Below are 26,896 nucleotides of genomic sequence, written 5' to 3'. Positions count from 1 at the left end.
CCTTTTCCTTCTTTTTGTTTTTAAAGTTTGTATTCTGAAATCATTTTTAACACAGAAAAGTGACCCTCAAGTTATTTCTATGTTGCTTTCACCCAATTCCCCCTAATGATAAGACATTGCATAACTATGACTCAAAGAATAAAGCTAAAACATTGACTTTGGCATAAAACTATTAACTAACCTAACAACCTTGTTTGAATTGTACCCACTTCTTCATGAATATCCTTTTTCTTGTTTCAAGATCCATCCAAGGTTCCACATTCATTATGATATCTCCTTGGTCTCCAGTGATTTGTAATGGCTTCTTAGTCTTTCCTTGTCTTTCATGATTTTGATACCTTCAATTCATAGGACATTTCTCATTTGGGTTTGTCTGATGACTTACCATGTTTAGGCTACATATTAGGCCACAATACTAAGATGTGATATGCCCTTCTCAGGGAACCATGTGTGTTTTTACTAGTGAAGCTAATCTTGATTGTTTCCTCAAGGTGATGTGTGCTGGATTTCTCCACTGCAAACTTACTATTTTTCCCTTTGTAATTAATACCTATCATGTGGGAGATATTTTGAGGCTACACAAATATCCTGTTTCTCCTTTCAGCCACTAATTTTAACATCCATCTGTGGTTCTTCTTGTCAGCAATTAATTACTACAGTGTTCAACAGTCACTTTTATTTCACTCCTTCCTTCAAAATTCATTAATTGAACTATTCCTCTGCTGAAGAGCTATCCTTCTTCCCCCACCATTAATTTTTTCAGTTATTAATTATCTCATTATAGCCTCATGGATATTAGTTTTGTTCTATGGGCTGTAATCCAGTGCTATCATTATTTTGTGCTCAAATTATTCCAGCTTTGGTTATTGAAATCTCTTTCAGGATAGCCCCTATTTCCATTCAACTTGTCAAGGTGTTTTTGAGATTTTTTTCTTTTTGGTGCCTTGCTATACCTTTGGATAAAGTTATATTTTCCCTGCCATAAGCCAGCAATCAACCACTTCAATAAGGAGGACAGACTCCCTTTATTGCAGAATCCTATTCAGAAAAAAAGCAGATCTGGACTCTGGAGTGCTCCATGCCAGGGTATCATTGCTTCTACACCCGCTCAGCAGCAGATGTGGAAATATATCTATCCTGACCTATGTAGGTACACACATCTATACTTATGAATATGTGCATGCATCATAAAACCATGAACTTAATACCAACACCAGCAATTCCCATCCAACATCACAATGTTCATTCTAACCTCCCCCCTTTCCATATTTTCATACAATAAAAAAGCTAATTGTCATTCTCTACAATATATTTACTTTTGTTCAACCCTAATGTTGAACAAAAAGTTCATCAAAAAATTTGGCTCACACCTGTTTACTAACTAAAGTACAGTATTTGCATGCACTTCTCATCTTTAATGTATTATATACAGTCAATACTAAAGTTATAAAGTTTCAAGACTGAAGTGAAATTAAAATTTCAATACTAAAGTCCTTTTATGTTCCAAGCCATTCAGTGATGTTATGTTAGTTATTTGCAATTTAGTTATCTGTTATAGTTGTATTCCTGTTTGGGGTTTCCCCCACATCTTAGCTGATTGTTTTTAATGTATACACAGCAAACTCTCTTTCTTATAGAGTTTTAGGGGTTTTGGCAAATGCAAACAGTCATGTACCTGTTGTCATGATGCAAATCCTGTCCTCCCCATCCTGACAACCACTGGCCTCTTTTCTGTCGCTGTAGGTTCCCTTTTAATATAAGCAGACAGTATGTCTGCTTTGAATCTGACTTATTTCATTTAGCAAACTGCATCTGAGAGTCATCGTGTTGTGAGAGTTATATTCCATTGACTGAATGCTGTCCTCCATTGTTTAGACATAATTTGTGGTCTTTGCCTAGCCATGCAATGTGTACATTCATAAAATTGCCACTAGATTGCTTCTTGGGATTCTAAAACTAACTTTGAAAGTATGTTTTTCATCTTTCTTTATCAGAGTGTTTACTTCACTCCATCTTATTTACTATGATTATTTCCTATGGCCGTCAATCATTTTAACATTCCTAAGAGAGTTAGACCCAAGCCTTAATTATTTTTGGTAAAATTGGCAGGTAAAGTACAGATAAATGAAACTTTCATATAATCTACAAGCTTTGTATTAGCTGCTGCTTCTTCTCCCAACTACTTACAGGTAGCAAAATCGACTCATTTCAAGTTTTATATCCTTTCCTTTCCTTTACTCATTCTGTGGAAGAAGCACTAATGAGTCCTCAGGTGACCATAAAAATGGAAAGACAAAGAACAAGAGGAAGTACAGGTGGTGGATAATCTACATAGTAGATAAAAGGCCTCTGAGTCACTGAGAATTGATCACATTCTAGTAAAATAGAGCTGAATAGGGATTATGTATCTCTGACTTATTTTAGATTTCTCCTTAATGCTTAGCACTTGTTGATTCAGTGATGCACTTACAGTCAGCCCTAAAAGTCCACCTGAAATAATATATCCCTAACTCAGAAAAGATCAACTTTCTGACTGTTTCTTCAACAGTTATCTATGTCCTCATATCTACAAAGCTTGGTGTTAAATTTGTGGTACTTAGAGAATCTGAATTGCATGAAAGCAGGGTTTTTTGTTTTTTGTTTTTTTAATAAACCTGTGAGCTTCTAAAGATTATATACACTAATATATACAGATTTCCTGGAAGAAAGGAACTCTAGTTTGTGTCAAGTTTTCAAAATTCTTCAATAATAAAATTATAATCAAAAAGAATCTGCCATGTCTTCTCTAGTAGTAGTCCCATACCCTGTCTCTTTAGTGTGAAAGATGTTCATTCAGCCCACAGAATTATCCATTAACTGACCATAAATAACAGAAAAGGAAGGATCAAGACTTCTTTTTCTTTATTCCTAGCACAGAACCTGATATATAATAAATAGGTGGTCAGTAAGTACTTCCTGAGTGAATTCAATGTTTTAGCTGATGCTGAGAGCTCTTCACTCTGTTGACTTGAGGAATCCATTATTGTATGTTATTTCTAAAATATATAATCCAGTTAGTTTGCAGAAATCCATAAAGTTAATCAGTTACTAAATCATCAACTGCTGTTAAGTATATGCAGCGTGTTTTTTTTTTTCCTAGTACTAGTATTTATATTATGAACTTTCCTTTCCTAAACCTCTGTGAACTACAATGCTAAGAAATGGAAAAATATTCCCTGTTTCTATTTTGTTACCTAAGGGAGGAAGGTTTGACTAAATTCTAACAACTACTCTGTAGTGTGACATTTGGGGGAAAAATCATTTTAGCTTTTTGAATGTTAGACACAAGTTGTAAACTGTAAGACGCACTATTATACAGAATTTACTGTTCCAGCTCTGTTGAATTATAAATTCTTATAGATGACTTTCTGAAGAGAGCCCTGACAATTCATATGTTTGGTATTCAAAACATAAATACTTAGGCTGAGTTTTGGCAGCCTACTGTGATCCCATCCTTCACAAAGTCTTCCCCTCATGATAATCTCTCTTTTCATTTAAACAATGGTCCTATTGAAAGGTAGCATGTCCCTGTTTCGGGTATGTCAATTCTGACTCCCTTGGCTCCACACTAGCTGAGAGCTTAGCAAAGAGGCATCAGTTAGTGAAAAAATCAACAAATTATACTTGCTTAAAGTCAGCGTCATCGTTTAAACACATAATATTTTACCTACATATAAATATATCAGCGTTGAGATATACCAATACTTGCCAACTGGATCCTATAGACTGAATTTGGCTCACAAATACCTTATGTTTGGGCCACACACTATTATTTTTAATGTATATTTTAAAATTAAGATAGTTCACAAAGATAGACTGAATTTACTGACTGTATTTTTCATATTTTTGAAGCTGGTAGAAATCACTGACTCATGTTTAAAACTTTCCCTATAAATCTCAAATGCTTCCTTGAATTTAAGTTTCATCATAGGGTTGCCTATGTTTTAAAAATTCCTTTTAAAGTGCTAGGTTTGCAGTTCTGTGATATTGCAAAATTTGGAACCACATTCTGTCTTTCACCTGTGAAAATGTTACTTTTAACCCACATATGTTTAACAAAATGGCATTGAGCTGTTTTTCTGGGAAAAGTGAAGGATTTATGCTGCTCCATCCCCACATTCTTGGCAAGTGCCCTTTTGACCACTGGCACGTATTTGTGAGACCGGCTGCATTGGGGGTAGAGCCTGTGGTTATGGAATAGGTCCAAGTTAACTGCCCCCCCCACAGGGGAGCCAACCCATGACCTTGACCCCATTACCACAGTGTTCTAAGCAATTGAGCTAAATAATTGAGTAATTGTTTCTAAGCAATCTGACCAAATCAGCTGGCATATATTAAGAGTATGTGTGGATAAGGGTGAGGATGTCAGGAAAAAGGGGGCTTAAGATAATAGAAAGTGATCAAGTCCTCACGCTGCTTGGCGTGTTATATTTAGCCAGGTAGTCTCCAAATTGGACTTTGTCATTATTGCTGTTTGCATTTCTGGGCAACTGGAACTTATAAAAAACCTAAAGTTTACTGAGTAGTGTTCCTTTTTCAGGAGTCAATTCTGAGTGAATAATTCATAACATATGTATAAACAATGGTAGAGCACAGTACAGTGGAAAGAACATTGTACTTCATTGAAGAGTTCAAGTCCTTGTTTGGTCGCAACTACCAGTGGGCCCTTAGACACATCATTTAACTTTCTGAACTTGAAGTCTGATTGGTGAATATGAGCACAAAGGTCTTCCCAGCCCTAAGAGACTTTCGCTAACTCCACAGTTTCAAATTCCATAAGACTATTTTGCCTACAAATCATTTATAACTAAAAATGAAAATAGAATATTTTTACAGATAATTAAGTAAATAATATGTCAAAGCACTTATTGAACAAACTTATTTTTGAAATGTGTTTTTACGTGCATGAATCAGCAAATAATATACATGTAATCCTATGTAAATGCAGTAAACAAGTATATATAGATATACATGGTTTTCTTTCCTAAGAACAGAAGTTCTTAATGGCATTCTCTTTTTCAAAGCACTTACAAATCACTTTGAAAATGTTGCCTTCTTATCAAATAATCAGTACTTGAGATGCAGATATTAATGAATTACTTTGAAATTATTATTCATGAATCTTCTAATTTGGGGGATCAATTAATAGACCCTTTTTAGAACTCTCTCTCCTTTCCCTAACTTGCTAAATTTAGATTAAACATGTTAAACTCAGGTTTTCCTTACCAGTTGTACATTTTTCTAGTTCATCTTTCTTTTCTTTCTTACTAATTCACTCAAATATTATTTTTATAGAACTGAGATAATGGTTGGATTTATTGTTCTTTTATCCAAACTGATTCTTCCATTACCGGATTGACTGGATTAGTGAGCTACAGAGCTCAGAAGGATAGGTCCTAGAGAGTGTTAGAGTTGATGGAAAATGAATGACAACAGCTTAGTCACACTTGAAATAATATATTGGCTTGGGTTTCCAAATAACCTTCCAAAATGAAAAAACACAAATATGGGTTTCTACAGAATCAAATATAACTATAATGTTTGTAAAAAGGATTAGTTATTGGAAGTGGCTTCAGTATAAGGTGCTGAAGTTTAGAAATACTAAACCTGGGGAGACCAGCAGCATTAAATCCAAAGCCAAATACAGGTTGCAGATGCTCTGGGTGATGATTGCCAAGCCAGTCACCACCTGCGTGATTGGCTGTCCCCTACACGGGCATCTGAAACCATTCAGAAACACAGACCTTGAGCCACCTCCGTCATCTGAATAAACACATAGCTAGGCAAAATACAGTTTCCAATATCATGCCTTTTCTGTGCTGTGATCCAAAATTGATCTAATATTTAAAAATGTCTCCAGAGACGAGAAAATACCCTCAGGTTATTCCACTTGGCTAAGTCAGCTACAGCTTTTTAAAGATATACTCTCCAAAAACCCCATCCAAACATCCTGTTCAGAAGCTCAGACCTCTTATGTGCTTCCTTAGGTTTTTTTTTTATAGGATTGTGCATTTAATTACATATACACTAAATTCCTGACATTGATTTCTTTTGTTATTCTGTGAGAATACTAGAAGCCATTTTGAACGGTAGAATAGTATTAGGTACCTGCTGGAATTATTCATCTGTGGGACTGAAGAAAGGAAAAATTAGCCAATAGCATAGGAAAGAGAGGAACAAGAAAATATACTTACATAGCAGAATAGTAGTTTCACAGCCCAGTGGACAAGCAAATAAGAGCCTGATGCTTTGGACAGACTATAAATCAATTTCTGATTTCTTTGGTCAAATTGTAAATCATCGCTATGCTAAGCTACTACACATTTCCAGGTGAAAGCATACTTTGATGATTATGTGTTACTAGTTATAGTTCTTTCTGAATTACAGGTGATTAGAGCACCTTGCTCAGAATAAAGTTGTTATTGTTTAATCCTGGATTTATTTCCTCACTGATGTTATATTGCTGGAGAATGAGATTGTATCATTTTTTATAAAGCTCTATTAAAATCTTATAGGTAAGCTATTCCTATAAGAAAGATGACTGTCTTTTGTCCAGATTGCTTTAGACAAGGGGACATTGTTGACTGTTCAGTGGCCCTGGTGTGATTGTCACTTGGGCTGAATGCCTTTGCTATAAGGTGTTCTTAGAGTTGGAGAATGCCTAGAAATTTTACTGTCAATTACAATGTATAAACACCAATTCTGTTGAAAATAATAAATTGCTCCTCATTGTATAGTTGGCAGTCCTATCTTATTCATGAGTGCCAGTTTAAAGGGAGATTCTAGATTTCTGAAAAATAAGTGGAGATTTTTGCGGGGAAACACAGGTTTGAAAATATAAAACTTATGAATTTGGGGACCCTTCCTGGTGGTGCAGCAGGTTGGAGTGCTGCACTGTGAAGGTAAGCCAAGTCATGGTCACTTCAGTGCAAGTTTGATCCCTGCCCCGGAAGTGATCTATGTGGCACAGCAGACCTCTCATGCTTTCACTACTGCACCCCTTAGCAGTGTACTTTGTCCATGTGCCTGTTCTGCGCTCCACTCTGTCTCTGCTGAATCCTCTCTCCACTCATGCATTTCTGGCCTGTGCCCCATTTCTGTATGCATAAATAAATAAAATCTTAAAAAAAAAAACAAACTTGTGACTTTGGGGCCTAGAAGAGCCATAGTATTATGTACAATTTCATTTGAACCATTCAAGATAGATTTTTTTTCTCTCTCTCAGCTATTCGTAGTTGAGAATCAATTCAGTTTTATGACTTACTCTTAAGGGACTTATAGAATCAAAAGGGATATTAGTTAACTTTACTCTAAGTCTAATATAAAAATATTGAAATCTGATCCCTTGCATTACGAGCTAAGTTAGGGCTCACATTTTTTAAATTACCTCTTTTCCAAAAGAACTCTTCTGTGAAAGAATACTGGTGAGGGTGTTAAAACTTGGAATTCTGTTCAGGACAAGACAAACTAGTGACAAAAATAAGTAGTGTCAAATCTCCAGAGAACCCAGCAACTACCTCACACATATCTCTATTTAAAACCTAAGATTAAAGAGGCTATACTGTCTGAAACTCTGAAATTAAAGGTCTAAGTACAAGATAGACATGTTATTTTATAGATGACATCTGACTGATTCATCATCGTTAATGAGGGTTTGGGAGTTACATTTCATTCTCAAATTTGGCCTGGTGTTTTTAAACAGGGTATTTCATGACATAAAAGAGCTGGCCATGAGATAGAAATCTAAGGTGATCCAGTTCCCCCATGGCACTGGAGCAGCAGATGTTTTCACCTTCACTAGGTAACTGTCTGTCCCCTGCTTAGCTGCACTGTTTCTGTAGACATCAAGGCGGTGACTGGCCTGTAGCTGTCAAATCGAAACTGAGCCAGCATAGTGATTTGTTTTCATAGGGGGAGTTTCTTCCAGTCTGGGAAGTTTATGAGTGGCTAAGTGATTGAGTTGTAAGCAAAACAACCATTAAGTCTTCCATCAAGGACAGAGACTATGAAGAGACAAGTGATACATTCCCTAAAATTTTGTCTTCACCTTAATTTAATAACAGTTGTTGAATTTTTGCTATACATTGGACACTAAGAATAAGAGTAGGGTCCAAGTATTATAGATCTACTAGGACCAACTAGGAAATGTGGCACAAACAGCATGCTCATCAGGTGTCTGTTGAATGAATGTTTGCATAAAGCTCACTCTAGTCCCTGAAAAATGTACACTTGAGCAGTGGTTCTGATAGCGCCATACTCCAAATCCAGCTAATAACATCAACGCAAGTTCTCTTCTTCTGGAGACTCCCTCTCTGAATTCACATTCCATCCTATCTTGTCTAAAGGTAAATAGACCCACCCAAGTTTATTTTGTTAAATGAAAATGTCCTTCAGATAAAAAAAGAAACATTAAATATGAATGCTAGTCAATGCAGATATCCCAGAAATTAACCCCCAGTAATGTTCCCTTGTTCTAAACTGCCTTTTCTAGCAGACCATAGATCTGAGGCACTGGGGAGGAGGTTGTTTAGGGGGAGAAGGGGAGAACCAGGGTGGAGGATTAGGTGATAGGAACTATGGTGACCACACATGAAGGGAGAAATCCTATATCTTGAAGAAATAGACAAGTATGTAAAATTTAAAAGAATAACTAAAATAAAATGTTCTTATAAGTCATAAGAAACTCTTTTCTATAGGAATAAAAGCCCAAAGTTAAGAGAGCTTTTGTCTTTTAGGAACAGTTTCAAACTTAATATCACTTATGAAGAGTCAATATAATAACTCTTTTCTATTGTTTAAAGCTCTCTTACCAGCTCTATTGTGCATTAATTATTTTTGCTTCTTTTGTATTGTACAATAAATGCTTGACAAAAAAAAAAAGCCACATATATAAGATTTTTATGGCACAATGGAAAAAATTTTCCACCTCCAGGGGGGAGAAAAAAAGAACTCTGTAATATTCTCATTGTCTTTTCAGGGAAGATTTTATATATTAAAAAAGAACATGAATATGGGGGGGAAAGCACTTGATATACTTTGTGTGACAGGCAGAAGTTCAGAATATACTGAAGATAAAAGAACATTACATGAGCTATAGATGGTTAATGCAGTGTTCTTAATTTTAAATTTCAGATAAATATGATTTCAGCTTTGATCCTACATGGACTAATTCTTTTGTCACTCAACTAATTAATTCAGTATGCTAGAAAAAAGATGCTAATTTGGGCATCAAAGAAGTGATTTTTTTTGTTTAATCAGAGTTATAAAGATAAATTTTACTCCCATTAGACTGGATCTGGAGCTCAATCATTTTATCCTTATTTAGTGCAAATGAATTCAGACAAAATATGCTCTGTTTTTCTTAACTTGTGAGGGTGGAGGAATAACATCCAGGATTCCCTTTAAAATGGTCCTTTGCAAAGTCACAATTTAAAAAAAAAATCAGTAATTTCTTAGTATTGTCACTTTATTCTTCGCAGACAAGGTAGGTAGCATCATCCTTTCTCCCTGGTAATAGCTTTTCTACAATGTACATGTGTGTTAATTTCATTATTGATATATAACTTGTAATTGACAGTTGAGTCAGAGACTGTAGATAAGTACTCCAGTTTCCACAGAACTTACAGTTAGCCATTCCGGCATTCAATTTCATTGACGTGAGTCACTTTTTCCCTTCCCAAGCAATTTGCTGAAGTGACCCCACCTGCCAGGGAATGAACCTCTGAGCTGTTTCCTGTGAAGGGGGACATTTCCTTCTGCAGGATGAACCGCGGTCACATGGAGCCAGGCTTGTAGGTTGAGCACAAGAGTGCTGTGTCAGTTGGTCGGGAAACAGCTTAGAAATGGGGCATGACTTGATCTCAAAACATTTTCCTACTTTTGGGGTTTCCGGACCAAAGGTGCGTAGAGAAAATAAAAGGAAGGAGGAGGAAAGAGGTTTGGGGGTGCACAGGTGATGAGAGAATATTTTGCTGTTGGCCACAGGCTGAGTTCCAACCCTATGGCCTGTTGGGTCAGTTGAGGTTTTATGTTTGTGTCTGCACGTTCAAGCAGTTTCAGTGAGCCTCAAAGATCCACTTAAGGGTAATAAAAATAAGAAAGAAGAAGCCACATATTCTGTCGCTTTGAAATAAGTAAACATTTAATAAAAAGAAAAGCCTTTCTAACTATTAAGAAAACATAAAAATGCAAAAAGATCTATTTCTTTAATGTTCCTGCTAAATATATTTCCCAGAAATCATAAGCATTTAGTCTGAATCACTAAGCTCTTGCCTCCGATGTCTTAGCCAGTGAGAGCGTATGAAAGCAATTAATCAAAGTTCACTCTGCTCCTGAAGAGTATTTCTTGTTCTGGAAAGCAGAGGGATAGAATAACTTAAAACCCAGTGTGGTAGTGACAGTTAATAAGCTTTTTATAGTCCCTGTGTGGATCTGAAAATCATACCTTATTAGTATCTTTATCTTTCTTGCTCACTCATTGATGCTTATTTTCATTTAATTTTAATTTTTGTACTCTTTTTATATTTTTTCATTTTTTTCCCCAACAGTACTGCTTTCATAATTTCAGAGAAGAGTTTTCATTTGCTGTAAAAAGTGCTCAGCCAACTTAATTTGTATTGTCTCACAAATTCCTTAACAGACTAGTACAAGTTGGTCTTCTAGAGAGCCTTGTCTGTTGGTTGGTTGGTGATATGCATATTGCTTTACTTTACTCTCTAGACCCTCTAAAATTGTCTTTAATGTATTCAGTATTTCCATATCCATTGAATGTCCTACTCTTCAATCTGAGAAAGCAAGGGTTTCCAGCTGCTAGTTTGACTCAGAGAGCTAGCTCTTTTAAGATTCACCAAGATTTTGTCCATGTAGGCAGAAATCTTAGCATGTTCTAGGACCGCCCTGTTCTCCAATCCTAGAAAACAAACATTAACAAATTTAAGACATACACACTGCTAGTTTAGAATGAAGATTCTTCATGAGCACCAATTTTGAACTCACATCCTGAGAATGAGCAAGCACCTAGAGAGAAGAGCTATTAAATGTAGGTAAAAAGGTTGGTTTTAAAGGAACTAGCAGGTAAAGGTTCATATAGCTTGTCACCATCTTGGAAACATCTAAGCAAATAGGCCCACTTAAATGTCTAAACAATATATCACAAACCATGTTCTTAATTAGAAATCTTATATTTAGGATTTCAGCTAATTGACCCAGTTAGGATGAGCAGCAGTGATTTTCAATGAGTTTTTCTTCACTTACTAAAGTATTAACTCACTGAGTTTCTGTTGTGAATGGCCTGTAAAACAAATCCCTATTTACTTTTGTAAGCCACAGAGCAGACTTTCCTTCAGTTACAAAAAGTGTATTGAGTTGTATAGCATTGTGCCTTTTTCCTTAAAATTACAGACATTAGCCATAGCAATCAAACCTATTTGTAGGAGCCTAAAAATAGAACTAAAATATTTTTCTTTCTTAATCAAGGTTGATTTGCAATAAGCATGTATTTGCTCACTATTCTGTCAATAATATTAACATAAAAGTAGGCAAGGCCCTAGGTACCAAAGAAAGGGAGGTATTCTGTAAGTAGTCAATTTTTACTGAATTTGTATAAGATTCACTAACTCTCAAGTACAATGAGAGCCATCTGAAGCAAACAAGTAAAGACCTTGGTGGCATACATTTCAGAGAGAAGAATAGCTGAAGTGCACAAAACCATATGGGATTACAATACAAGGAAGTTAATTTCGTCAGCATATGCATATGCTAATTCGAAATCCAATTTAGAATACATCAGACAACAGAAACCTTTTATGGGTGAATTTCAAAATAAACTATGGAAATATACTCAAAGGTCTGTAAACTCCTTTTCGTATTTGCTTTTCCTGTCTCAAACTGTGTAATTTATAAAATAAGACAACATCATGTGTAGGTTTTAAGTCAAGTGGTTACAGGAAGAATAAGCCACTATGCAAGTTCAGAAAATATTGTGGCCATGAGGTTATGCAGTTTACAGCTGACATCATTTCATAGGTTTTTTTTTTTTTAGTTTAATACTGGTGATGATTGAATCTTGTAGCCAGTGTGGTCTATGATGTAACCAAATGCACCATTGACACACAAAGATTTTCCCAATTGTTGAAGGAAAAATGTATTCTGTTTCAAATTTGGAATATGAATGTCTGAAACCTTTGCCTTGCCTGATTTTGTAGTCTTCATGAGTCATTGCCAAGGATTGCTTTTATACAGTGTATACACAAAGTGCTAAGTGGAAGAATAGTAGATGGTAATCATTGTATAAACTGACCAATGGGATCCAGGAGGAAAATTATAGATAGATAATACTTAGCAGAATTAAGGAGTAAATGAACAAGAGACTAGACATAAACAAGCTAGAGTATATATTGTGAACGTGGGTCATCTGTCAGAGTACACAGAAATTTGGAAGGACTTAAGTGTCAGCATTACCTAGAAAGTGAAAAGTAGTAAATAGGAAGAGAAGGGAGTATTTGCTGAGTATATGGCAGCAATTCTCAGAGTTGTCCTCTAAAATCTTTACTGTGTAGGAAACAATAGTATGCTGATGGCTTGCTGGTTGGATTGAGGAGTTAGATATTTACCTGGCAGTTGATGGCTGTGAGTGGATAATGTTCATGCGCATGGTCTGTGTGATGTATAATGGCTGCTAAATAAATAATTAAATGAATGAATGTACCATTATCAAACCATTATCTGCTTTCCCAAATGGCTGTGTAAGACCATCCTGCTTACTCCTAAGAACATATAAGTGAGCTGTATTTTTTGTGATTTCTATAACACTTTCCAAGGTTCTTTTCTAGTTAGTATTTAACTTTTCCTTTGATTTTTGAATATATGCAAAAAATATTTTATAGGTAGGAGTCATTTCTCTTACAGATGTGGCAGCATAATTCCATTTCTTCTTTGTCAATTCAATAAACAAACTAATCTCTTCTCCTTGCTACTGATTTTTCGGAATCTGCTTCCATCTGTCTAAGGCTGGTCTCTTCAGAGGTTCTGTATACTTCAGTGCTCTTCCTTTATAAAGAACTTAGTCTATAGCATCTTCTATAGTTTTTTTCAATAGCCAAAAAATAGGCACAACACAAAAATCAGATAAATGGATAAACAAAATGCACATACAATAGAATGTTAATCTACAAAAAGAAGGAAATTTTGTTACATGATACAACACATATAAACCTTAAAGACATTTTGCTATGTGAAATAAACTACACACCAAAAGACAGATATTCTAGGATTTCACTTATGTGATACTTACAACAGTCAAATTCATGGAGATGTAAAGTAGAATAGTGGAGAAGAATGAAATAAGGGTCATTTTTTAGTGGTTTAGTTTCACTTTGGGAGGCTGAATGTATTCTGGGGATGGTTAGTAGCTGATGGTTTCACAATGTGAATGTGTTTAATTCCACAGAATTGATATCAAAATGATTAATACAATATATTTCATGTGTATTTTACTACACTAAAAGAAAAATAATTGTATTTCTCTTTCTCCTCCATCTCCAACCTCTCATACTCTCTGGCATTACTCCCCAATTGGCAAATAAAAGTCCTCCAGTATCAACCAAATGGAAAACCTCCTTCAACATTCCATCCCACCTCCAGCCACCACCTTGCCAACCAAACTCTTGAAAGGGCTGTAGAGTACACACACTTTTATACTTACTTTTGAGATCACTCCCAGCTGGCTTCTGTTTATGTCACGACATTCAACCTTGCCCAGGTGACAGCTTCAAATTGCCAGACCTAATGATCACTTTTCAGTCTTCACCTCACTCACTGGATAGCTCAGCAGTATTCCCATCTGTATCCTCCTTTTTGCAGGACTTCCTCTCATATCTCTTCACCTCACTGTCCTGAGGTGAAGAGATATGACTAGCACTCTGACTGTTCTTTCTCTTGTCTCTTTTTTTATACCCTTACCCCTCCAGCCCTACCTTTCAGTGTTACAGTTCCTCACGACATCTACCTTGTGGTCCTTGATCCTTCCATTTGGAGGCCCCAAAATCACACTAAAATAACCATACTTAAAGTCAACTTTTGCTAACTCTTCATTGATGTATCACGTCCAAATCACTATGTTCTCAATCAGTTCTTCTCTTGACCAAAATCATTATCTTTCACCAAAAACCTGTAGCTGAGTCATTTCAATTTCACCTTTGCTACTTTAATCTGCTGGGTTTTGTTTTTACTTCAACAACGAGGATTATCTTTTTTGTTGTATTGTGTCACCTCTACTTGAAGTGATTAGGTTACATTACTATTTCTCTTCTAATTATTTAACTATACCTAGTTTCTCTATTGCTTGAGTTATTAAAAAATGACCTATTGTCACTCTTAGACTAAACTATCTTAAAACTTTTATCCTCCTTTGGATTCTGAATCCTATGTGAGAATCACCCTATTTTCCTTCATCAGCTACCATTAGCCTTTGTTCTCTACATGGAAAGAATGTATGTGCTAGGTCCACTGCTTATGTCACACTTAATGGCAAGAAAGATAGCTTTCCCTCTTTAACCAGATCAGGAGCCTACTTCTATTCAACATGAGAGCCCAGAAATAAGCCCACAATTGTATGGGAAATTAATATCAATATTACACAGGAGACAAGAGTATACAATGACAGAGTCTTTATATCAACGGAATCAGCTTGGTATCTCTCCCACTTCACCTTTTCTGTCTATGCTGTTTCCTCTCTTCACCAGTTTTATCTCCTATCTTTGTTTGTCTATTATCTTTCACTCATAGTTTCCACTTAAATGTCATCTCTTCATTGAAGATTTCCCCAACCAATCAATTTCCTACTATTGTCTTTCTGTATCCTTCATAGCACTTTTCATGACTTACAATCACATATTTACACTTATTTGGTGGCTTTCTCCTCTATTAGAATGTAACTTCCACGAGGATAGTGTCAAGTTTTGTATCCCAGTGCAATATCAACCTACCTCAAGTACTTCTGATAATCTACCGCAGAATAGATATCTAGTAAATGTGCCTAATAAATATTTTGATATGACTGAAAGATGAAGGAAGCAAGCAAGCAAACAAGTTTTTAGTGAAGCTGTTTTATATAACCTCTATATAAAAATGAACAAGGACAGGTGTTTTAAGCAAATTTATAATTCATGAAAATTTAAATTTACATAAAGCATATGTTGAAAGGTAATTTTTCCACTTTACAGAAAGATCCATCCAAAGATTTTTTAAACAAGCTTCTCAGGTACATGGAAAGTAAGATTTTATTGATTAAACCCATATGCTTGCACAGAATTCTTTAGGAAAGTATCTTTTATATAAAGCAAGGTTGACCTATAAGCAGTTTCCTAAAGGCCCCTAGCCCAGAATGGCCAACTCTCCAATTTCTAAGGTAATAGAGAAAAGGAGGCCTAGAGTTCAGTGGATATTTGAAACCCTAAAACGCAAAGCAGTAATTTCAGTCACTTAAGGTCCTCGTGATTTTTCTCACACACACACAAAAAAATTATCTAATGGTAAGATGAATTAATGTGTCTGAATCTCCCCACTCTTCTTTCTGTATATCTGTAGGCCTGTGGCATGGCCCCAAGAGGCTGCTATGGGAATAAGAACAAAGGCTTATAAAATTCACCAAATTAATGCTTTCCTACCAACTCCCCCACCACCGCTACCACCACTGATAATTAAGTTGTCTGATTACAAACCTGGAAAGAAGAATTCAGTGTGTTAATAAATAAAATGTAATTAACTTCTGTGGGTCTCAATTTCCTCATCTTAACAAGGTGGGAGTCCTTTTGAAGATCATTGTTTTATAATTCTGTTCTTGAACCTACCCAAACTTTACAAAATAAGGTAATTTGTGACTGTTCTCTCTGTCTAATGAAATAAATTTCACAGCTATTTCCGCTCTTCCTATTAGAAATTTTAATAAGTGATTATGAACTTTAAATGAAAACATTTATAAATTTATAAAATTGGTTGATTTGTCTATTAATGATGGTTCTTACCAAGAAGGAAATTACTTGCAGGTCACAAGTAACCATTTTTTTTTATCAAATATATTATGCTGCGATGGAAGCATAGTAAGCTTTTCACAAATTGCAACACACATGAAATATTTTAGCAGCAGGAAGGAAAAACAATTTACTGGTTGTAGTAATAAAGATAAGGTGTACTAGGGTATAGGTGAATTTTAGCCTTCAAAATCAGAACTATTTTGTCTCAAAAAATCTGAAGTCTCTCAATATTGAACAAAATATGTGAAACATGGAGAAAAACAACCCTATAGAATTTTTGACAACATTTTTGTCCTCATTAACTTTCCAAGGCATAATCCTATGCTCACTACACACAATTTTGCTTTTAGCCCAAATATTACTATAGTTATGACAGATTAAGGGGCAATTGTTTCCCTACATGATGTACAGAGGTATTAACTTCTGATATGCAGGAATTTAGACTAACAATGCTGATCCCTAAGACTTCAGGGCCTGGAAAGCTAAAGATTTTATTTCCAGGAACACAAATAATTTAGCTCTCTAACCTACTTTGTAGGTTAAACAGAGATCTTGAAAATACCAACACATTAGAATTATATCTAAAAGGTAATGTTCCTCTATTTGCTTGTATTTTTGTCTCTTCCCTATTTACTTTTGTAACTGATATCAGATATTTCTTCAGGGAGAAAGAACAGATTTAGAAAGTAAGACAGAGCAACAAAAATAACAGGCTGGGCACAGTGAAGTTAGAGTTGACATTTGATCAATCATGGTCCCCAAACTATACAGGATACAGCCAGAAAGGAATTACAGTAGAAGCAGAGGCAGATGAAGAGATGGTAATGAGGGGAGAGAGAGCTCAGAAAAGAGGATGTGCTAATGGAAGTTTAAAACTCAGCAGAAAAGTAAAGACTGGAATTCATTTTGAGAACAGGATGCAGGCTGTGCTCTGGAATGACAGAAATATGGAGACCAGCACTCTTGTCTGCCTAGTTTCTACTTTGAATTGAAACATAGTTGAGAAAGAAACAAATATTTATCTATTTTTATGAAATTCTGAAGGAAATAAGTGTTTTACAATTACATAAGTCAGTTTTTCATGTAAGGAGTTTCTAATTCACTGTTTCATGTTGAGATGTTTTGGGGTTGCATAGGGGGTGGGAACAGTGGGCCTGGCTAGTGTAAATTAAATAATGTCCTCAGTTTGGACAGATGGACACATTGATAAGATGTGCAACCTAAAGATACAAACACACACAGTTAACATTTGAAGTTGTATTATAAAAAATAAGGAATAGACGGGATTTCAATAGATTTAAGGAGAATTTTTTTAAAGATGTATTTATTTTATGCTTACAGAACTGGAGTACAGTCCAGAGGTGTGGTAGGTGAGTGAATTCACCAGGACAGAGTGGGGAACAGAACAGGCTCATCTACTGAAATACACTGCTGAGGGGAGCAGCGGGTGGATCAGGAGAGGTCTGCCACGCCACATGGGTCAGCTCCCTGGCTAAGGATCGAACTCATGCTGCAGTGGCTTCAGAGAGCTTCATAATGTGGTGCTTTAACCCGTTGCGCCACCAGAGAGAGTTCAGAAGAATCTTTAACTGAAGACTATGCACAACGGAATGACTTTTTCCCCTCGTTGTTAGCAAAGTATCAAGTAATTTTTCTTTTCCTGTGTCTTGATACCAAGACTGCAGGATTGCTTCTCAGAAAATATGTACTGAGAAAAATATCTGTCATTAAGAATATGTCATCATAATTTAATCACTGTTGTTCTTTTTTTTTTTTTTCATTTCAAATGTGTGTTTTTTTTATTTTCCTAAAAATGCTGAGTGAACAAGGATTCCACAAAGAAACATAGGGATACTTTTTTAAAGTCTCCTAATTGCTGGAAGCCCTGGAAATGGGAATGCAGTGGAAATGCAAGTTGGTGCAGCCACTAAAACAGTATGATGGTGCCTCAAAAAAAATAGATATTAGTATCACCAAATGATCCAGTAATCCCATTTCTGGATGGACACCCAAAGGAAATGAAATCAAGATCCTCTAGAGATGCCAGCATCAGCATATCTGAGTTTAGTGCACTAGTGCTCAGACCCAAGATGAGAAGCAGAAGAGTGGATAAACAAGATGTGGTGGACAGGCTCTAGTTTCTGTGTGGAGTACTGTTCAGTCATGCATGAAAGAGAAGGACATTTGCAACATCGGATGGACCTTGAGGCATTAGACTACCAAAGCAAGTCAGGGAAAGACAAATCCATTTTTTAGTTCACCTTTAGGTAAACCTAAGAAAGATAAACTTAGAGACACAGAGAGTAGGGTGGTGGCCTGACTATCAGGGAACTGGAAGGGGAGAGAAACAGAGAGATATTGGCCCAAGGGTATAAACGTCTAGTTGTAAGATTAACAAGTCTGGGAGTCTAATGTGCAGCATCAGGATTATGGCTCATGATACTGTATTATATTATTGCATATCTCTAAGAAAGTAGATCTTAAATGTTCTTATGCAAGAAAAGAAACAGTGGCTCTGTGATATAATTGAGCAGGTGGCTATCAATAATAATCTGCTGGGAAACATTGTGAGAATGATCACCATATCAAAGCAACACCTTGTACACCATCACCTTCCAACTGTTTTCTTTCCATTATACTTCAATAAATCTGGAAAAAAATAAAGTATCATATCTCTCTTGGTCGTTAAAAACACAGCTAGGCAGCAGAGTGCTCAGATCATGCTATCAGTGTCCTGACTTGCCAAGCCTGGGGCTCCATGCAAGAGTGCATGTGGCCTGAAGAGGGAGCTGGGCAGGAGGGACCCAGGTTTCCTTCCAGCACTGAGCTTGTCAGAGCTTTGGGGTCTTTTAAAATGAGAGTATTGAACTAGGGGTTCCATGAGGGCCCTTGCAGCAGCAGCATCATGTAATCCCATGACGATAACCTTTCCTGCCCATGCTGCCTGAGCTCTGGGTCCACTTCAGGAGCAGCTTACTCGGCTTTCTCTTATATGTTAATGAGAACCTCTCAGTTCTTTACACGCTACTGAATTAATGACAGAAATTTAGTCTTCTCTCCCAAGATTGTGTGCATGCTACACGTTCAACATCTGCATCGAAAGAAGGAAAGGAAGAAAAGAATAGGGGCTCAGGGCGTTATTTTTCTGCTTTCAATATTTCACCTTATTCCATGCAGAATGGTTTTGTATTACTTAGAATAAAGAATTATGCTTTAATGAGTTCATCTAAGAAGTGTCTTAGATTTGCTACCAAAAAGAGCATGATTATTGTTAACAGCCATCTTCTCCTCATGTTTCACTAGGTTTGGAAAGAAGAAAGATGTTAAGGGTGGGAAAGCTGAGCAGAAAGGAACTCTGAAGCATGGAAGCCTGAGAGAAGAAGAGCTGGAGAAAATGAGAGAAGAACGGGAAAGGTGAGTAGCCAGAGCAGCCACACTGAGCCCCTCGTTCTACTTGAGGCCATGATCTGTGTTTTACTCATGTTTACTTCAGTCAACTAAAGAAATTTTAATTTAAGAAGCACAGAGGCTGACTGATGCAAAAGGAAAGTACCCAATATAAAGGAACCCGCCTTTTTGGGTAATTTTTAATTATAATTATGAGAAGAAATTATGTTCATGTTTTTATTATGTGAGCACTTATAATTTCATAACATACTATCCTGGTTTAGACTATATCAATGCACATTTTCCTCAACAGTTTAAACAATGAGTTTTTATTTTCAATAAAAAGGTCGTTTTGATATTGATGTCTAGAACTATCAAATTTCCATAGTCTGTTCCTAATTTTTGTCAAGCTGTTGTATGCCTTCCTAATTTTATTCTGCTAAATCCATTTGGGTACTGTAATTTGAGAAGTACGTGTCCTTCATTTTTAAAAAGCCAGTGTCTTTTATTAGGCTATCAGCAAGTCGCAAAGCATGTTGCCCATCTGTTAAAGGGCCGGTTTCATTTACTGAAATAATGACGGTCTGCAAGGGATGAATTCTCCTGTTTGAGGGGCTTAATGTTCCATTTGGACAAGAGGTCCTTCGCTTATCTTTGATGTTAACTCTGGCTCTTACCCCAAGTAGATGTGTAAATGTCTGGCTTTGAAACACGTAATTGAATATTCATATTTCTCCTGAAAATTCTTCACCTTCACAATTTAGCAGAGCTTTGAAAAAGACTGAGATTATGACAAAATTATCAATAGCATATAAGTTAAAGTATTTGATTCTGACTGCATCATGGATGAAGTCAGATTTGTCTAAATTTTCTCTTGCTTATTAGCCACAGTAACCCCATGTAGTTTTAAAGGACTGATTCTCATGCTTATTTTAATAGTATGTACACTTAGAAAATCACATTTATTATTCATTGTGTTTTCTAGCACAGGGAAGGCTAAGAGTATCTACTGTTAACCTCTGGCCCCTATCTTGTAGTCTATTCCTGGTGAGAAGACTGACTTTATCAATAGTGAGGGGGAAAAAAGCCTATTTAGTCCTCTCTCATTTTTGAGAGGTTGATAAGCTCAGTTCTGGGGTCAGTGGAGCAGTTAAAAGGAAATCAACTACTTTACATTGTTGTTGACTATTCACCTGACAGAGCTGCCCCAAAGACAAGAAAAATGAAGTCTCCGCCATTGCCCAAGATGCAGTCTTCCTGCAATGTAGGGGGTAATTCAGGCGAAGATTATAATGCATATATTGGCAAGACGTCTCTGTGGTGTGTCCACATCACAGATCTTTGCTGCTCCCCTGACTTCAATTTCTGAGGCACGTTCCTGTGCCTATCTTCAGGAAACTGAGCTGTTTGCTGGCATCCAGACTTCACAGTTTTGCATCTTGACACTTGCTTTGGCATGGGGGCGGGGAATTACTCTTAGTTGCTGGGGAACTGTGTGCCAGCTAGAAAATTGATAACCCATAAAATAAAGTGGGTTGTCTTTAGCAAGAGTTCATTTCCTTTCTGGTTTTGCCTTTCGGAAGCAGGTGCCTCTGGGACTTTTGTTCTTAAAAGTGAGGTTGTAAATTCACCTCAGCTGGCTATATAGGCTTCAGGTCCAATTTTCTAAAAATATGTCTGGTCAAATATTGAAAGTACTGTACTATTAGCCTTTTCTTGGGCCATTCCCACACGTGGATACATAAAACACATGTGCTATGGGTTTCTTGAAGACAACATAGTCTCAATCATGTGCAATGGGAAGAAGTCTGAGGAGTTGATTTTATGGTGGGGTGCTATAGAACTAATGACCAAGGGCATTTCAACAGCTTAAGGGCTGAGAGCCATAGAAGGCGGAGGTGGAAGCTGAACTCTTGGCATTGCTCCCAACCCTGGAGTCCCATTTCTTGGCTCTCCATCATCCAGAGGAAACCAATTCACAACTCTTAAAGAACTCAGCGAGTGTATCACTCTTCATGGTGTGGCCATGGGAAAGATAGACTAAAATATGAAATAGTGCATAACAGTGCACAAAGTTGTCTTCTCTTTGTTGTTTATATATATATTTCCTATTTTTTTAAGATTTATTTATTTATGCATACAAGAGCTGGAGTGTAAGCCAGAGATGGGGGGAGGGAGGGTTTAAAATGATCCACCAGAGACAGAGTGGGGAGTAGAACAGGCAGAAACATACTGCTGAGGGGAGCAGCAGACAAGACAGGAGAAATCTGCTGCAGCATGTGGGTCAGCTTCCTGGTAGTGGATTGAACTTGGATAGGTGCCTAGTATTACGTCCCAACCCCTTGCACAACCAGGGAGGCCCTGTCTTTTCTTCCTAATGCATTTGGAATTTGTTACCTTAAGAAAACTGTAGCCATCCTCTTGCTTACTTGGTTCATCCTACCTTTTGCAGGCATAATAGCTTTTCATTAGCAAGTCACATTTTCAGAGTTAAAATACTAAACTAGAATGTATACTGTACATTGTTAGAGGAGCTTATGACTGCAAAAAAACAAATTACTCATCCAAATCAAACCACATGGTTGTTTAAGCATGCTCCACCCGCCTCAGAATGAACCACTTGGGTAATTGTTAAAATAGAAGTATCCTGAGTTCCACCCCAGACTTGCAGAATGAGATCTCTGGAGGTAGAAGTTCAGAATCTGGTTTTAATAGGTAGCCTAACTTGAATCCTTGTCATTCTAAAGCCTGGGACTCACTAACTTGAAGGAACAGGATTTGGCTAAGCATTAGAGTAAGCTGCTCTTAGTCAATACAAAATAATAACAGATTATTTCCCCAAGAGAATAGTAGACTTGGACTACAACTGTGGCTGTCTTCCTTCATGTGCTCTCTCGGCCACATCCTCCCTCACTGGCACACTGTTTGAAAACAAGAGAAGCACCCTTGCCTGTGCTCACTTGCCTAAGGGGAGGTGAATCATGTTGCCCCAAGTATGCAGCTTGAACTGCCCTGTCCTAACCTCCGGACTTGACAGATAGTGAAGGTACTCTGCTGGATGTTTGAGATGCTTTGTTTCATGCTATCCTGTGAATAATGTAGAGAAATATACACCAGATGAAAGAGCTTACAAAGATAGTTATTACAAAAACTGTACCCAAAGATTGATCAGGAACACTCCTCCAATACAAGCTCACAGAAATAGTTTTTCTCAAAAATTTATTTTTAATGCTGGCCTGCTGAGAATTGGCATCAGTGATAGTGCCTGTTGATCAGATTGTTAGTGCCAAGAAACTGCAGGGGTGGATAATGAGTCCAATGACAGAATCATCTGGAACAATGGATTGAATCAAACATGAAGAAATTTAATAGCAATAAGTGTAAAGTATTGCTTTTAGATCCAAAGTGAACTGTAAAAGTACAGGATGTGGAAGGTTTGACTTAATACTAAATACATGAAAATTTTTGCCTGATGGTTTCAGTTGAGGGTAAGTTTAGCATGCGTCAACATGAGGATGTATCTGCCAAAACCTTAATCCAGTTCTAGGCTGCATTACTGGAAAACTCATGTACAATTAAAGGGAGAAACAATGATTCCTATTTTACTGCTTAGCTCACACCTGGAAAATCTCCTGCCTTTCTCACACAGATATTACGTGCAGTAAATCCATGTCTTAGGAAAATGTTGAGGGCCTGGGAATGCATAACTCACACAGTAAAGCCTTAGTTGATTTCACATGATTGAAGAACTTTCACATGTCTAGAGGAATTAGTCTTATTTGATAACATCTTTTCTATTCTACCCTTCCTACATCTATCTATTTGCTTGCTCATCTATTCATGTATTTTCATGAAGATGCTAATGGGGAATATACTTAAGAGAAGTAAACTTCAACTTAATTGAAAGGATATTTTCCTTTCAATTATAGTACCTCACAAGACAGTGAGTTTGTTGACACTGGGAATGTCTCATAAGAAGCTGCTGATCACATTGAGAAAGAATTAGTGCAACAGGAAAGTCTCGGATGATATCAGCGCTCCAAAAACATCAGTCATTGAAATATTACTTTCATTGTCTTAAATGTATTTATATTTTTACATAAGTAAATATTAAATGCATGCAAAGTTATGTAGTTAATGTGATTAAATGTATTAGTTCACATAGCACCTAAAATCACCTTGTGTATCATTAACTGCTGTATTTGTCCTTAGATGATCTCTAGCATCTGAATGCTCCCAAATCTTAGGGAGTGAGAAATTATATCTAAGTACAGAAGCATGTAATTGATTTCCCAAAGACACCTTTCATGAACTCTCCTTGACATTGGTAGTATTTGCACTTGTACGTGTCTAAGGGTAGAAGCCTTAGAACTTTCTTTCTCTAGATGTGCTAGGACTTTATGAGTCTCATGTTTGATTTCTTGAGCCGCTCTTATGTCCCCTGGTGACACAAGTCATTCCATTGCAGTGAAGTCCTACTGTAAGTAAACTCATCATTTTTGTTCATGTTTCAGTGAGGGTGGCCAAAATAAAACATTAGCTCCAAATCCAAATGCCTGTATCCAATATTAGAAGGATGAATCCAATGTTATATGGAAAGATTACTTCACTAGAAATTTTTATCTAGCTAAACTAAATCAGCTTCTTCCAAACATTTATATTATGTAAATTAGCTTGGTGAACAGAAGCAAGAGATTGTCTCAACAAGTCAGTAAACATAATCTTGTTTGATTCTAAATCTTTAACTTAAATTTGTAATCTTCTGCAAAGTGTGAAATTAACCAGATTCTTGGATTTATAAAGTATCTAATTATATGCATGTTGTACTTGTATTGTTGCTAACTTCACAAAAGTCAGCTTCTCAAAAGATTGCTTCAATAAGAATATATTCACTTTATTTATTAAGGATTATTATACTGAAGGTGAGAGTGAAGTAATCAACATGAGCACCAAAGGCTGTCTCCCAATACAGACCCATATAGCTGACATTGAAATAAAAATTTACAAAATGAAACTTCTTCCAAAAATGGGGGGGGGGGCAGAGGAGAGTAGTTTAATCACCTGAATTTGTACTGGGATCTTCTATTACGTTTATACCGTGTGACAGTTTATTTTGCAAGTGAGTTCATGTACTACGTTAATGGCACATTTTTGTAGATTTTATTAGAATCTTAGTGGGATGAATGAGGAGACGAGGGGAAAGGCAAGCTCTCCAGCTCCAGCATTGAGAAGCAGGAAAACATATGGCTCTTGTTTTCAACAACTGGCCTGAACGGAATGCCTAAGTGAGAGTGAAGTTAAGATTTAGGAAAGTTAATCTGTTTCAGTGTCTGAATTCAAGGTTCTTAGTTTTCTTTCCTTTTAGGAAGTCTTCCAAGAGCTGCAGAGGCTTCTCCCTTGCCTTATCAGCTGAGCTGCTTGTGGTCGGTTCCCTTAGTTTAAATCAATACATGTGTTTTTGATATTTGGCAAACCAAGATTTAATTATGCAGCTGCAAGTTCCCCATATAAGCGGAATGCATCTTAGAGAAATAAAAACATTCAGAAACCATTTATAGTTTGAGAATACAAGTGGGTGAAAATCTATTCCCAACCTCTCAGCATTTTATTTAATTATGGGAGTTTTTTATGTTACTGGAAATTGAAATGAAAACCAGAATAAGCCTAGAGTTTTTCTAACAGTTGTTCGTACTGAAAAATGAAGATGTCTATTATATTCTAAAAGAGAAAAGTATCACAGCCTGGACTAATATTTTAGGTGTAACCTATGCAAGAATTACATTCCTAATGCACAGAACAACAAATGAATTGACAGGAATTTGTCACTACTGTATCCTAAAAAGAGTGTGTATTCTATTTTTTTAAAAAAACAGAAGGTTGATTTCTTTAATTTGCCAAGACACTCTCTATAATTAATTATTTACTGAACTTAAACTTTGGCACTAATCAAGCTGTTGAAAACACCCATGTTTTGGCATTATTACATACAAATGATTAATTCAGCATGGTTTTACTTCTCACTGAATATCCCTGTCTTTTGCAGTAGAATTTGCTAGGTCCTGTGGTGTGGGCAAAATAAAATGTTGGAATGATTCCCAGTTTTAATAGTCCCAATTTATTATTACCACTGAACCCTGATCAGATCATGGACTGGATTAGATCCCAGTTTTTCAAATGCCCCAATTTATGACTCCCTTAGAATCCTGATAAAAATGTATATATGAATAAGGCTTTGGTTAGCTAAAAGAGATCCAGTTAATTACTTTTAGATTCTTGCTAGATCATCATGAGAAATAGTACTAGATGATGTTTCTCAGGACAAGGTCATGTTCTCATTTTATGTTGTTGGAAAGAAGCTCTCATATTTCTGTGTTTCATAGTACTAACCATTTCAGAGAAAAAGAAGAGCTTTACTGCATTCCAGCAATTAGAAGTTGTTTGTGTTAGAGTAAGGATAGCCTCCTTCCCTGGAATAAGAGAGAACAAACCATTCCACATAGTGGTTTTACCACCCCCATCTCACCCCCCATCCCCCATTCAGGGCCATCTTTCAAGAGTTGCCTCTAATTTAGAGAGGAGGGTGAAAGACACATGCAAGATACAGGTGGCTTTAGTATCTGTGCATCTACTGGCCTTTGTAATACCTATTGTCTCAGAAATGCTTGTGGTCACCAACAAAATGTGGCATATTACTATATTCCAATAGACCAGAGATAGGAACACCTACATGCTAATGCTCTACCAGCATTTTTTATGAGCCAAAATCCTTTTATGGAACTTGAATCAATGTTAGAAGTGCTGTATTAGCAACTGCTTGTCAGCTGAGCTGGATTAATACATAAAATGAATCACTTGACTGGCATGCTTTCCAATAGTCATTTACACAAACTTCTAAGATGAAAGTACACCAGCTCTTTAAAAAATTGATTTAAAAGGATACTTTTATATTCAAATACCCTGAAGTAAAATAGTATATTATTGAAGTGTTATTGAAATAATTCTAAGGCATTTATACTAAGCCACTGGAATAACTCAGAAATGTTGAGAATACCTAATCTGATAAAAAGTTGATAAAAATTTTAAATTAAAATTTAAGATCTGGACATTTGATTGAAATATATACATATTAAGTAAATAAAAACAGATCCAGTATAATCAACAAGCTTTAGCAATTCACAGAATTTCATGCCAATCAGAAATACAGATGCATTTGGTTCTGCGGAGGAGACAAACAGCAGTAGCAGAATTTGAAAAGAGCATTTCCTATAAAAGTTTTGGTAACTGGAACTCAGAATGAGAGAGTCCAATACTCATTTTATACATTGCTTGCATGGATTTGGATAAACCACTTTTAAGGATGTATTGTAATGCCCCTCATTTTATGACCATGAAACAAAATGGTAGTAATAATAAAATACTTTAAGGCCTCAGTTTTATAT

General features: G+C 36.4%; 1 protein-coding gene across 2 annotated transcripts in view; it reads left to right on the top strand.

Moving 5' to 3' along the window:
- PARD3B (par-3 family cell polarity regulator beta) overlaps positions 1–26,896 on the top strand; it is a 489,342-nt gene that overhangs the window by 280,115 nt on the left and 182,331 nt on the right. For both annotated transcript variants that reach the window (XM_012727531.1, XM_012727528.1), the window contains exon 16: positions 19,374–19,484. In XM_012727531.1, coding sequence (XP_012582985.1) covers positions 19,374–19,484 — 111 coding nt within the window. The remainder of the gene's footprint in view (positions 1–19,373; positions 19,485–26,896) is intronic.

The sequence above is a fragment of the Condylura cristata genome, unplaced genomic scaffold, assembly GCF_000260355.1.
Source record: "Condylura cristata isolate star-nosed mole 26May11 unplaced genomic scaffold, ConCri1.0 scaffold00002, whole genome shotgun sequence".
In the NCBI taxonomy this organism is placed as follows: domain Eukaryota; kingdom Metazoa; phylum Chordata; class Mammalia; order Eulipotyphla; family Talpidae; genus Condylura; species Condylura cristata.
This window is presented reverse-complemented; position numbering and strand designations above follow the sequence as displayed.